This window comes from Muscardinus avellanarius, assembly GCF_963383645.1.
Source record: "Muscardinus avellanarius genome assembly, chromosome: 6".
Taxonomy (NCBI): domain Eukaryota; kingdom Metazoa; phylum Chordata; class Mammalia; order Rodentia; family Gliridae; genus Muscardinus; species Muscardinus avellanarius.
Genome location: NC_137791.1, coordinates 3,731,384 through 3,745,268, shown reverse-complemented (window position 1 = coordinate 3,745,268; position 13,885 = coordinate 3,731,384). Strand labels below are relative to the sequence as shown.

The 13,885-nt window shown below is 37.2% G+C and overlaps 1 protein-coding gene across 1 annotated transcript in view; it reads right to left on the bottom strand.

The window, feature by feature from the left end:
- Positions 1-13,885, bottom strand: part of FAT4 (FAT atypical cadherin 4) — a gene marked incomplete at both ends in the record, with an annotated part of 162,826 nt that overhangs the window by 49,876 nt on the left and 99,065 nt on the right. Inside the window, one exon of the mRNA XM_080697144.1 lies at positions 2,739-2,919. Within this exon, the coding sequence (XP_080553270.1) occupies positions 2,739-2,919 (181 nt within the window). The remainder of the gene's footprint in view (positions 1-2,738; positions 2,920-13,885) is intronic.

Here is a 13,885-nt window from a genome sequence, read left to right as displayed (position 1 = left end):
ATTTCAGTAGAGTCTTCTAATGGATACTAGAAAAATAAGAGAAGAGAAATCATATTGGAAGATTTTAAGGAATAAATGGTCAGAGGAAACTGTAAAGTAATACTATCTCTGTATGAAAAATGTTATGGGAACTAGAGGATATTAGAAATATTCATTCCATGCCTTATTTAAGTGCCAGCCACTATTCTGTGTCCTTGTGTGACAGGAAGTATATTAAAATTGAAATAGGTATGAGAAAGATAAAGAGATAACAAAACCTCAGAATTAACTTAGTGACTGTCATGTCACAAGAGTTGTGCCAGAAACAGTTATGCATATTACTGACTCCATATGCATTGCCCAACATCTAATAGGTGACTATAAAAATCTAATTTCACAAACTATAAAGTACAAATTCTTACGTCTAGTTATATTAATGTAAATACTGAAACTCCAAAGCATTAAAAATGACTTTATGAGTCATGGAAAGGGGCAGGTAACATAATACAGCCAAGATTCAACATCAAGTGCGCAGAACATTTCTATGCTATGATGTCTTATGTGATCTACATTTCTTTATGTGAAGGAACGAATGATCCATGGAGCGCTCAGAGACCCAAGAGAGAAACACAATAGCTGTTGGCTTAAAGATTTGGAGGAAATTGAGTAGGATGGGATTAAGAGCAGAGGCTAAAGCATCTGCCTCAGAATATTGATCCTGTAAATACAGTTGTGTCAGTGTCTCCAGAGTTGTGACAGGAAGGACCTAGAGGTGAGGTTTGAGTGGAGGGTGAAAAGGGAACATCTCTGCAAAAGCTGACTATTGGGATGGGTATATTGGAAGCAAAGAGATGCACTAGATAGATCAAGGCTAGACATGAACATAGGCTGGTTTACTTGGAAAATATCACAGGTGAAATAAAATTTATAGCTCAAAATAAGTACACCGTTTGTAGAAATGTATGTGTTAAGTGGCTACTCTGTACAAGTTCCTGTAGATCATATGGGAATATTAACAAATTATATAACATATCAGGGGTGGTATTGCTAGAAAGCCCATCAAAAATGGAGTAAATAATTTAAATGTGTAAATTTAAATGGGAAATATAAAAATTAATGCAATAGCTCCTTCAACATGATAAGAGATTTTCTCCCAGATTCTATGAACAGCAAGGATTCATCCATACTTGATATAAAAATATATAAAATTTCATTAAGACTCTAATGTAAATTTAATGTCAGCTGCAAGAAACAATTGCTTGTTCTCAGCTAATTTATAAGTCAATATAACACATTTTTTACAAGATTAAAAATAGCCCCTGGGTTTCATTCCCAGTACACACACACACACACACACACACACACACACACACACACACACACTATATTTCTATATAATATGTGTGTATATAATATATATATATATCTTTGAAATTTTCATATATATGTCTTTAAAATTTTCTCTAGAATATTTTAAATCCCCAGTACATATCCCTAGTGTATATATATATATATATATATATATATATATATATATATATACACATACATACATATATGTGTGTGTGTGTCTTTGAAATTTGTGACAGGAAGTATATTAAAATTAAAATAGGTGTGAGAAAGATAACAAAACCTCAGAATTAACTTAGTGACTGTCATGTCATAAGAGTTGTGCCAGAAACAGTTATGCATATTACTGACTCCATATATTTTTTTTTTGGTGGTACTGGGGTTCCTGGAAACCCTGCTACCTCTGGGCTACACTCCCAGACACCTATTTTTTATATTTTTATTTGGAAACAGGGTCTCTTAAGCCAGCGAGCCTGCCTTCGAACCAGCGCAATTCTCCTGTCTCTGCCTCCGAAGCTCCCAAGCGCAGGGATTATAAGCCTGCGCCACCATGCCTGGCGATATATATACTCTTTGAAGTTTTCCCTAAAAATCTGGAGATCTTCTTTTCTTCCATGTTTAGAATTGACATGGGAGAGAACAAACTGGATCGACTTGATGTCACAACACAAAGGTTTCCGTGTCCTTTCTGAACAGGCTCCCACCTTGCAGTTCTCCTTCTTTCGGTTTAAGTCGAGTAAAATCAACTATGTACACTAAGAAAATAACTATTCTTGCTGGGGCTAGTGTGGGTTAAAAAAATGACCAAGATTCTTTGGTATTCCTCCCTACAGCAGATAGTGTATTTCTCCTCCCAGTGACCTGAGTTGGCCTTGGCTACTTTGACCATCCGCATGCAGAAATGGTAGTATGATATTTCAGGGCCTGACCTTTAGGAGCGTCGTCCCTTCCACTTTGTCACCTAAGGTTTGTGGAACACAGAGGCTCCCTGTAAAACTCAACCACTCTGCTTCAACACCACAGCATGATCCCGAGACCAAGGCTGAGCTGAACCCTCCAAGCATCCTTGCCAAAGCACCCCGCGTGTGAAGACATCTTAGACCACCAGTTACAGGTGCGCCCCCTTGAGCGACACCAGTCAACCGTGTGGCTCAGAGCCACCCTGTGGTTCTAAACTACAAAATCACAAGTCAGGCTGAAAACTGAAATAAAATTCATATGTGTAGTAAAAGTTGAGAATGAGCAAAATGGTTATTGCTTTAGGGATAGGTACTTAGCAACAGACCACAGGAATAGTCCATTGCATTAATGTGAAATTTCCAGCAAAAAGAGACATTGCATTCGTTTAATCCAAAGACTCGTGTTTCGTGAGAAAAATAACGAAGATGAGCAAAGTCAAGCACGCTGACCTTATAACTGCGTTTGTGGAAGCATCCACGTCGGAGGCATTCACCAGCAAAACATCTGTCCCAGTGGGGGCGTCCTCGGGAATTGTTGCAAAATACATTTTACTGGCAAAAGTGGGGACATTGTCATTGACGTCATCTACTATGACATTAATTGTTCCAGTTCCAGTCAGAGCAGGTGATCCTGGAGGGAAACGGAGAATCAAGAATAAATGCATATAAATGGTGCTCAAGGAACACATTTAACCCTTAGTAGCTGTAGACAGACCTACTGGAAAGAACCTAGAAGACTCGAAAGAAAAAGTTCTGAACATGCAAGACAAGGGAATGAGTGATTTTTAGTTTCATGATGAGAAACATTTTTCTTGATGACGTGAAATTCAAACTGTTTCTGAATAATTCTGCACACAAGCATGTGCCATGCTGTTATTCTATGTTAAAGATCTGGATTCAACGATGTAGAGCACAAAAATATCCTTTTTTTTTTTTTTTTGCATTACCAGGAATGGAACCCAGGGGCATTCTACCTCCAAGTGACACCCCCAGCCCTATTTTTTATTCTTCATTTTGAAACAGGGTCTCACTGACTTGCAAAGGGCCTCACTAAGTAGCTGTGGCTGTCTGTGAACCTGCGATCCTCCTGTCTCAGCCTCCCATATCCTGGGATTACAAACATGCACCACCACACCCCACTAAAAATATCCTTTTAATGCCACAAAAGAGACACTATTTGTAATTTCTCTGGAATTGCATTAAAATAGTGCAAACCAGATTTGAAGCATGGAATAGCTGACCAACTTACTAGGCTATATTAAAAATTATATTCCTAGGTGGGCCTACCACTCTTGCTATCAAAAATCCAACTGAATTTCAGAGGTGTTGAAATTGCTTTGTCCATACTAATCCATGCTTGTTGGGGAACAAAAATATTCAAGTTATATCTCAAGACTGTCATCTTCCACGTGCTGGCAAAATGTTTAATGAGCTGGTATAGAACCATTTATTTGTATCCGCTAATATAAATGTAAAATAATTTATTTTAATTCCTTATTTCAGCTCTGGTATCAACAGAGTTAAAACTTAACACTTAAATAAAATCTTGGAGCACCATCTGTACTACAACAAGTTAACAACAGACTCATTTTGTGGTGAAGGTCAGATGGCATATTGGTGAGAAGTCTGTGGGTTGTCCTCATAACTAAAAGGAAAATCATCTTTTTTTGTGTTTCCAAATCTGTTTCTCATACTTTAACTCTACTGAATGGAAACAATTGAGATCCATTTAACTAACTCTATCTAAACTATAATAAGTCTGTAGATACTTTCCTTTTATATTTAGGGTATTATTTTTCCTCTTTTTATCGGAAGTTTAAATCTTACTTATTTTTGCCACTTGATATTCTATAAACCAAGCCATCCATCCATCCATTCATTCATCCATCCATCTGTTAAATATTTATGGAATAACTTTATTATTGCGGGGTGGTGTTAAGATTCATAATCTTCCAGCATCTCTGGCAGCTGGAGCCACTCCCTGAGAATGCACTAAGGATTTGGACAGTGCTGCCCCCGAGCTCAGAGAACAAAATCGAGGACTGGGCTAAGAAAATGCCCAACTGGGAAGGACTCTGACTATCTGCCATCTTACGTCCCCGGAGCATTTGGATTCAGGAGTAGTAACATAGATTAAAAATTTCTCACAAGTGACATGTTAAAGCTAAAGGAAATATTTGGGAGGGTAGTGCTGATGGCCAATATTTGGGCAAAATGTCTTGTATGTGTGTTTGGCTACACAGGATTTAATGAAAGGAATGCTAATGACTTGAATCATGTCCTCCTGGTTGCATTCGAAAGCAAATTTAGCTAGAGGATGTCTCTGTATTTGTGTGAGCAGAAGAAGATGGATAGCAGAGATAAGGGAATCCAAGATGAATTGAGAGGAAGGATGAGGTCAAGGCCCCAGAGGCAAAGGATAAGGGAGATGCAGGGCGCTTTGGTCCCTTCTGTTGATCTCAAATTCTGCTAAATCTCGTTCTCTTAAATCTAGGTAAAATGGAATAGTAAGAATCAGAGTTACTTCTAAGAGGTAGTAAGGGAAACACAATGAATACTAGCACATAGTTAAAATGTGTTCTATATTACTCATTGTTGTTCTTACACTCCTATTAGAAACAAAAATAGGGGATGACATATAAAAGGTCTATTTTTAATTTTATAGGTTTCTGTGTTTATAGCGCTCGGTATTTTCCCCCTCCAGGAACATTTCATCTGCATCCCATGATAATATTATTGAGAAGAACATGTGGAATCATAATTCATCTTAATGATTCCTTTGTAGTAGAGATACAAGGCACTTAGTTCTCGGAAAAAAAAAATCACAGCTTTGTGTAAGACACATTGAATTAGAAATTTTCAAATGCAAAACTTAAAAATTTACAGTGAGTGAGAAATTTTAAGGAAGATCTAAATGACTCTGAAATGCACATTGCTTGCTAATCCACAGTGCTTAAGCTTGCTACAAAAGGACCCAGTAACTGCCAAGCAAACATTTTAACTTTAGTAGTCTAAAGTGTCTGGTGATACACGCTTGGAAAACCACATACAATGATGACTAACGTGTTGGGTCAGGAACATGTGATTTCTTTCTTTGTGAGCTACATATTGTTGCTGATACATTTTCTGAGTTCATAAGCAAACAGGAAGAGAATTGTTTACACAGGAAAACTTTCAGCAAGTTCAATCCCACTGTCTCCATTCCAAAGATTATCTTATTTTTCCAGACAATTTTTAAAGACACCAATGGCAACAGACAAGCTTGAGAAGTGGCCCCATAGGTGGTTATCCACCCATGGGGGACTGTTCCCAGGCCAAGAACTTGGTCTAGAGTCCCCTTTTCTCTGTCCAACCCCACTTTATAACCACTCAGAGGGCTCTTAGGATTTTCCTGTCCCAAGAACAGAGAAAAGTAAGACAAAACTTCTGAAACTCTCTTGACTTTGTTCTTACCCCAGAAGATGTTAGCCATCATCTTGTTATTATCATTATATAAACTGCTCAAGAATAACCTGACAAAAGCCTTGTTCTAAATCTCTAACTCTTCTAATAAGATTTAATTAACCCCAAGCTTGAAAATTCTTGACCATCGTTAGGAAAGGGGCTTACCAACCCGCACAGAGGCAGGGTACTCAGCAGTGGCTGCTTCTCAGCTCTAGGCAGAAAAATTACTTTAGGGGAGAAGTGTGTGTGTGTGTGTGTGTGTGTGTGTGTGTGTGTGTGTGTGTGTCCCGATGTCCAGTGAGAAAAAGGTTCGTGTCTACAATATTCTTGCCAGACAAAGGATACAAGGTCCTTATTCCCAGGTCAACAAAGACCTTTGAATTTTTCCTTGTGTGCTAATCGTAAGATGAAACCATGCTTTTCTTGTTGTTTTTCCATGTTGTTTGTTTGTTTTTTATTTAACTTCCTTTCAATATTATGAAGGAATCATCTAGGGGCTTATATTTCTATTTCCCAACATTTTTCTGGGTAAGTCTCATGAGAAGGGCTGGCTTTAGGCTGAGATAGTCAATGTCCACTTACTGTCTCCCTTTGCAAATTACTAAAGATCCTCAATATTATTATACCAAAAATTAAAATCACAATTCCTAGTCCATATATTTCTTTATACATATTGAAATATCTCTCTCTCTCTTTATATGTATATATATATATGTATACATATTATTGAACACTTATTGATAGCAGATTTATGTATGAATCTTTTATGTATGAATTATTTATATTTTATGTGTGTGTTACTCATTTAATATTTAGGTTCCATAAAACATGTATTATTGTTTAGTTTTTAAAGGCAGAACTTAAAGAATTTACCAATGTTTTTCATTTTTACATGATAAAGAGAGCAAATGTTGAACACTTAGAAGTATTTTCTGAGTTTATTAAGCTCAGATAAAATCATAACACTCTTATTTGAATGTTTTACCCTATATCATTATCATAAACATACTTCTGCTATATTGTCTATTAAGCTGTATTCCCAGTGAGAGCAGGGCTAATTCTGTTTGATTCATCTCTATAAAATCCTATAATGATATGATTACATCGTGTGCTTGGTCGGTGGTAACTTCTTTTATTTTATATTTGCAAATCAGGACTAGTTGAGAGAATTGAACCGCTCCACAAATCCCCAATGTGGGAATATGGGCCTGAGCCTGAGGCTGGGGTCGGAGGACAAGACTGAGGACAAAGGCCGAAGTTTGGGAGCGAGTGTAACTACTTATAAACAGCAGGTCCCAATTAATTGTAACTCCCCTGAGAAGATTCAGAATCTTAGCAGCCAGTGTTTGGCATGCAGGGATCTGATAATGATGAATTATATAGGTAGTGCTGAGAAAAAGTGAGATTGTTCAATTTCGTGTGGGGTTGATTTATGAGAACCAGATGCAGTCAGAGAAGGCAGGATATGATGGCACAGGCTCTCGGCAGAGGACAGAGAGCCAATGGAAGAGTCAGAAGAAACAAATGAAATGAAGGTCAAGGTCTCAGAAATGTGTAATTAAGGAGGTCAGGAGGGCAGAGCGGACATTTGCATCAGAAGTCAGCATTACCATTGTAATTCAAAAGTCAAAGCACAATCCTCAGACAATATAAGAAACTTCAAATTTCAATGTGTGAAATTATACACATGTTATACATGTGTGAAATTATACATGTTATATAGAGAGATATGAGTATATATGTGCATATATGCATACATACATGTATATGCAAATAAAAGAAATGGATACATTTTTTAAAGAACTTCTTATATTTAAGTAGCCAAAAATACATGCTACTTTGAATAGCAGTATTATAAGCATGCAAAAAGCAAATTGTGTGTGCACAGGTGCACACACATACACACACACACACACACACACATGCACACAGGCTGGCTACAGCTTAGTCCTTTGGTTGTCTATAATACCACAGCTAATCCCAACTATCATCTGAGACATTTTGTATCTTGAATTGGGAACTGCCTTCACTACTGGTGGCTTAATAAGCTCCAATATAGCAAAATGAAGTTCAAGAAAATTTAAAATATGAAATTTAATTTAAAATTTAAAAGATGAAAAAGTTTCAGGCAACTCCTCTATCAAGAAAATACATGTGTAATAAACATAACAAATGAGGCTAGATGACTAATTAAAGATTAAACTTCATGTAGATTACGTTTTTGTATTATGACCTATAAATTAAACATACCTTCCTGAAACATTAAATACTCTTCTGCAGACACAGAATTCTTAATTCACCAAAATCTGTCGCTTGACCACAGAGTTGATTTTATTCTAACATTAACCATTCTGTGCACGGACCCCTGAAAGGGGACACACTGCACAAGTTCATGTATATATAATTTTATCATATATGTGATAAGATGTACATATATATGTTACGATGTGGCTGAAATGTACATGTATAATCCTATCTATTCCAATCATGATGTATAATTACAATGCACCAATAAAAATATAAGGTGGTACACCGTATGTCATTTATTTTGCAAGAATGTCTTAAAATTACAAATTAAAACATGTTAACTATTTTAACCCTACAAAAGAACATTATGAAACTTTACTATTCAGAACACATTAAAAATACTATCAACACAGACGCTAAAACCCGGAAACACCTGGAGTTACCACCAAATTCTGAACTCAGCTTAGCTCTTGCCTTTTAGTGAAAACATCAAATTATAGATTTATGAAATAGCTATCAAGATGAGATGCAGAATGATTGAGTTTTGACATGATAAGATCAAAAGACTTTTGTAAGGAAGAAAATTGCTCATAATGAAATCAGGTTATTTTCTATTACAAGTGTTTATCTTTTACTTGTATCATTTCCTTTAATATTGGAAATGATATTAATATTAAATATTTATTGCCATTTCAAAGTTATATATCCTTTGTGCCCTCAGATTTGGAGCTTACGTGAAATGAATGAATTACAGGGAGACATGTTATCAAATGTTAATACTATGGGATATAATGGCAATTCTAGCTCCTAGTCAATACATTTTGGAAGTCAAATCATCTTTGTTGGGTTCTACTCTTACAAAAATGAGCCGGGCATGATGGTGCATGCTTGTAATTCCAGTACTTGGGAGGCTGAGACAAGAGGATCGCAGGTGCTTGGCCAGTCTCCACTACTTAGTGAGACCTTATTTCAAAATAAAGAATAAAAATAAAAATAAATAAAAATAGGGCTGAAGGTGTAGCTAAGGCGTAGAATGGACCTGGGTCCAATCCCTAGTAGCACACAAAAAACCTTAAAAAATGAAATATTATGTGGGAAGATTTTTTTTTCCTACGAATGAGTAGTTGATTTAAAGATATTTCAGAAGTTGGCTCATAATGTTTAAGTTACCAAAAGAAATTATACAAATAGGAAGTAAAACATGAACCTATTATCAACCTAAAAACTAAATACTTAGCTCAAACAAAAACTTCCATGGAGATAACCAAAAGTGTTTTACACTCAGTTTTACAAGTAAATTTAAGTGAAATTAATTTCACTTAACTTACTTACTTAAATTTATCACTTAAATTTCATTACTAAAGCAATTTTCATTATTAAAATGTTCACCATCAGAGACAAGACAAGCTTTTCACAGAAATAATTCTGTCAATACAGTCTTTCTGGAACATTTGAAATATAAGCTTCTTGCATAAAATGTCCTATAACACAATTCTAACCCCTCTTTTGGTCATAGAGACATTTGCAATGCAATGACCCCCTTCAACAAAACAACGTGACACGCAAACTTAATTCAAAATGCCATCATCTCCTCACCAAGAAAATAAAGCATGGCAATTAGTCCTTTTAGCTTTTAACATTAACTTTTGCAAAAGCATGGTGTTTTTCTTCCATTAAAAAGCAATTTCCAATTCCTGCATAAGAATGCAGTTTATTCCCTCTTTCAGCTAGATGATAAATGCCCTCAATTAGAAATGCTAATAGCTGAACTCTTCCCCACAGCCCAATGAATTATACTGACACATAGACACTTCATAACTGATCTTTGTGGCCAAACCAACAGCCACAACATCTCTATGCCCCTTTAGTATATTAGATCCTGAAGAGATGAAATACAATGTGTTTAATTTGTGCAGGGTCTAATCTCCCACCTCATATGAAATGCAAATACCCACAACACAGCCGACTGAAATGTATATAAGCATGCATGTGTGCATCGTGCACACTCTAAAATTTGATAAAACAGCTCATATTTCCTTTAGAAAACCCTTGGACACACATTTCCTGATTTGCTGAGTAAATAATCCTGTGACTTTTGATTTCTGAATATTCTTAATTTATGAACTACTTTTAATGATGGACAACTACAAGGTTTCTGTTGTTATTTACTTCCCAAATCAGGACTCCTTTTAATAGAAAAAAAACATAGTGAGTCTAAAAAGAAGAAACTACTGGAAATATGGTCTATATAAACAGAATATAGCAGAGAACTTGAAAGTGGAAAATAAGAAATAATAGTTTAAAAAGGGTCCTTTGATGGTTTCAAATCCTGTTCTCACTGATAAAAGGGTGCATGGGACCTAACTCAGGTGCCCTAGCCTTTCTTAATTCTCAGGTTTTCATTTGTTTTTAAGTTTGTAAAATGAATAAAACAATTTCTAATTTACTGGGTTGTTATAAAATTAAATACTGCACTGTAACTTCTGGTACTCACAAGCTTCAGACATTTAAATGTTCTGTGACACTTAGGGTAAGCCTCTTCTTGTGTCTTTCCTGAGAATTAAAGCTTTATATCTAACTTTCTATTAGATACCTCTGCTGGAAATCTTATTATATCTTCCATATAACATGCCCCCAAATAATTCTTGCTAATCTGCCCTAAAATTTTTATTCTTCTCTTCAAATTTCCCAGGTCTACAATTGAAGACATGCCTGGTGCCTCTCATCTGTTAATTATTTCTACCTTCTGTTCCCCCCTGAAGTTCACCTGGCTCAATCTTCAAACTGGGTAAACTGAATCAGAACTTCCCACGTGCGTGGACTCAGAACAGAGTACCCTAGAACCTGGAATCATGACATATTACACATTATGACATGAAGGAATGTACAAATGTCAGGGGAGGTAAGGATTCTGACTCTCTGTCTATCCCAAAGCAGGTCCCAAACCAGCAGGTGGGAGGTGACCCAGGGGACAGAGCGTCCTCATCTCTGGAGACAAAGGTTCTGGGAGGAGTCTGCAACACAGTCCTGGCTGCTTCCCCTGCTCACTCTCATTGGCTCAGATTCCCTTTCCTATCACATTTTTTCCACTTCTCACATCTTCAGTATAATATAAATACAGTCTTCACTGTTTGTGTTCAGGTCTACATTTCCTCGTGAAGTGAGGGATTTGTGTTAAGCAAGCGTGTCCGTGTCTCTTGCGAATCTGCTGTTTGTTAGTTAGTCTAATTTACAGGGTCCCAGCCTAAAAGCCCCTACGATGAGCTGAGAAGAGGCTCTTCTTTACCTCACGCCATCAGCTAATTCCAAACACTGGCATTGCTCTCTAAACTTCTGAAATGGCCTCCTAACCACCATCTCTTTTTCCTCTGTCTTCTCCACTTCCTCTCTCCTGATAATATCTTCACCACAAAAGCAGATCCTCTCAAAACCCCAGCACCCAGGCCCCCTTGTGGTGCCCTAGATAAAACATCATCAACCTATTTCAGGTGGTTTCATATCCATACAACACTAGTTACCAGATCTCTGAGCACAGAGACCTCCTCTTTTTTTTTTTTTTTCTTTTTTCTTTTTGGTGGTACTGGGGTTCCTAGAAGCCCTTCTACCTCCGGGCTATACTCCCAGACCTATTTTTTTATATTTTTATTTGGAAACAGAGTCTTTTAAGCCAGAGCGGCTGGCTTCGAACCTGCGCGATCCTCCTGTCTCCGCCTCCCAAGCGCGGGGATTACAAGCGTGCGCCACCAGGCCCGGCTGAGACCGCCTCTTTTCAACCATAACTGGAAGGATGCCTATAAGAGGGTGCTACATAAACTGATTTCGGACAAATCAGTCTCAAGATGCTTGGTCTATATAAATAAAGGCCATACAAACAGAAGAATCTTAATGGCTACTTAGAACTTACTTACGAGGTACATTAAGCTGTATCATAGTTTTAGTGCGGTATATACAAAATGATAATTGGCGGTGACAGGCATCAATATAATCATCGTCTATCTGTAAAAACAATCGATTCTTTGTCTTTTCTCCCAGTTAGTAATGTTACCTGGACCAGGCCTAAATATGAGCTTTTTAAAATTAATTTTGACCTGACATATTAATTTGACCTGACATATTAATTTGACCTGACAGAAACTTTTTGAAACATGTATTTATTTGGGGAAAGGAAAATAATGGTTGAATATTTTATTCACGAAAATATAATGAATGCATTATATGATGTAAAGGCTTTTTCAATTGTGTTTTCAGGAATTAATGTCGTACAAAGACTCTGCAGGCTATTGTAGGGAACATCCTTATTTCCTTAAAACACGTAGTAAAGAGCCGGGCGTGGTGGTGCACACCTGTCATCCCAGCATTTGAGAGGCTGAGACAAAATGATCACGGTTCACGGACAGCCTCAGCTATATAGTGAGGTCCTCTGCAACTCAGTGAGACCTTGTTTCATAATAAAGAATAAAAAATAGGGCTGGAGGTATGATGTGATGGTAGAATGTCCTTGAGTTCCATCCCCAGTACTGCAGAAAGAAAGAAAGGAAGGAAGAAAGAAAGGGAGAGGAGGAAGGAAGGAAAAGAAAGAAGGAAAGACGAGGAGGAAAAGAAGAGGAGGAAGAGGAAGAGGAGGAGGAAGAAGAATTAAAGCATAGTAAACATAGCCTAGGTGAGCAGGAACTGGGCTGAAAGACAGGAATCTTGGCTTGGTCTCTACCTGGACTGTAAACTGTTGCAAAGGGTGTCTTAATCCCAGGCTTTCGTTCCCTTATTTGGAAAATAACAGTCTTTGAAAAAAAAGATTTATTATAATTGTTATTTTTCTGAATTTTTTTCTTTTCCAGAATTTGCACTACACACTCAGTTGCAACTGCAATATCCCCGACCTGCTTTCCTCCACCTAGCACACCCATCCCATTCCCAGTGGAGCAGAAGTACCTGCTGACAGCTGACAGGTCTTAGTTTAATGGTCATAGCAGAAAATCATCTTAGGTCAAAAGAAAAAATTCCAAAAGACCTAGACAATTTTACTCACCAAGTTGTATAACTATTGAAATAATATATCTAAACTCCCAAACTTTCATAATCAAACAAGCAGATATTCCAACCTCACTTGATCTGATGAGTGATGGGCCCTTGGATGTAAGCCATATGAGGTCCACTGTTAGCGCACATGTGTGGAGAAGGTGCTGGGATATTTGAGAGGACTCTGGGAAGCCCAGATGTTTCACCACTGCCAAATGTTAAAACTTTCAAAAGCACAGGGCATCTGCTCAAGCGTATTTTTGTATTTGTGTATTGCGCTAAAAAAAAGTGAACAGCTAAGAACAGGGTAGCAGAAAGACCTGTGTAGAAATATCTAGTAGATAAGAGACTTGAATATGAGCCAGAGGGTTCAGAGAAGAGGCATGAGAACATGGCTCGGGCAGTACTTCAAGCACTTGAAACGGAATTAAAGCCATAAAGAGCTTCAGTGGGTCCTCACATACAACTACGACTTATCAGAGTGTGAAGGCCTGGGCCTTTTTCCAAAGCAGAGGTCACTTTGCAGGGCCACACCAATTGAGCAAAAACTCCTGGAATTTGAGCCACGAGTTCAAAAACATTTGTACTTTTCCTCTCGGAAGGTCCTTTACAAAATCTTCAAGTGATAAATGCATAACAACAAAATAAATGCTGGCGCATTAAATGAAATAAACAGCAGGTGCATATTATAATAGGTCGATGATTCATTGCTAGCATATTATCATTATTTTCACTCAAATTATCCATTCATTCAACAAATATTTATTAAATGCCTGTTTTGTCACAGGTCCCATTCATTTCTTTTGTTTTCTTGGTACTGGGATTTAACCTAGGGATGTTCTACCTCCCAGCTACACCCCTAGTCATTTTGTTTTGTTTTGAAACAGGGT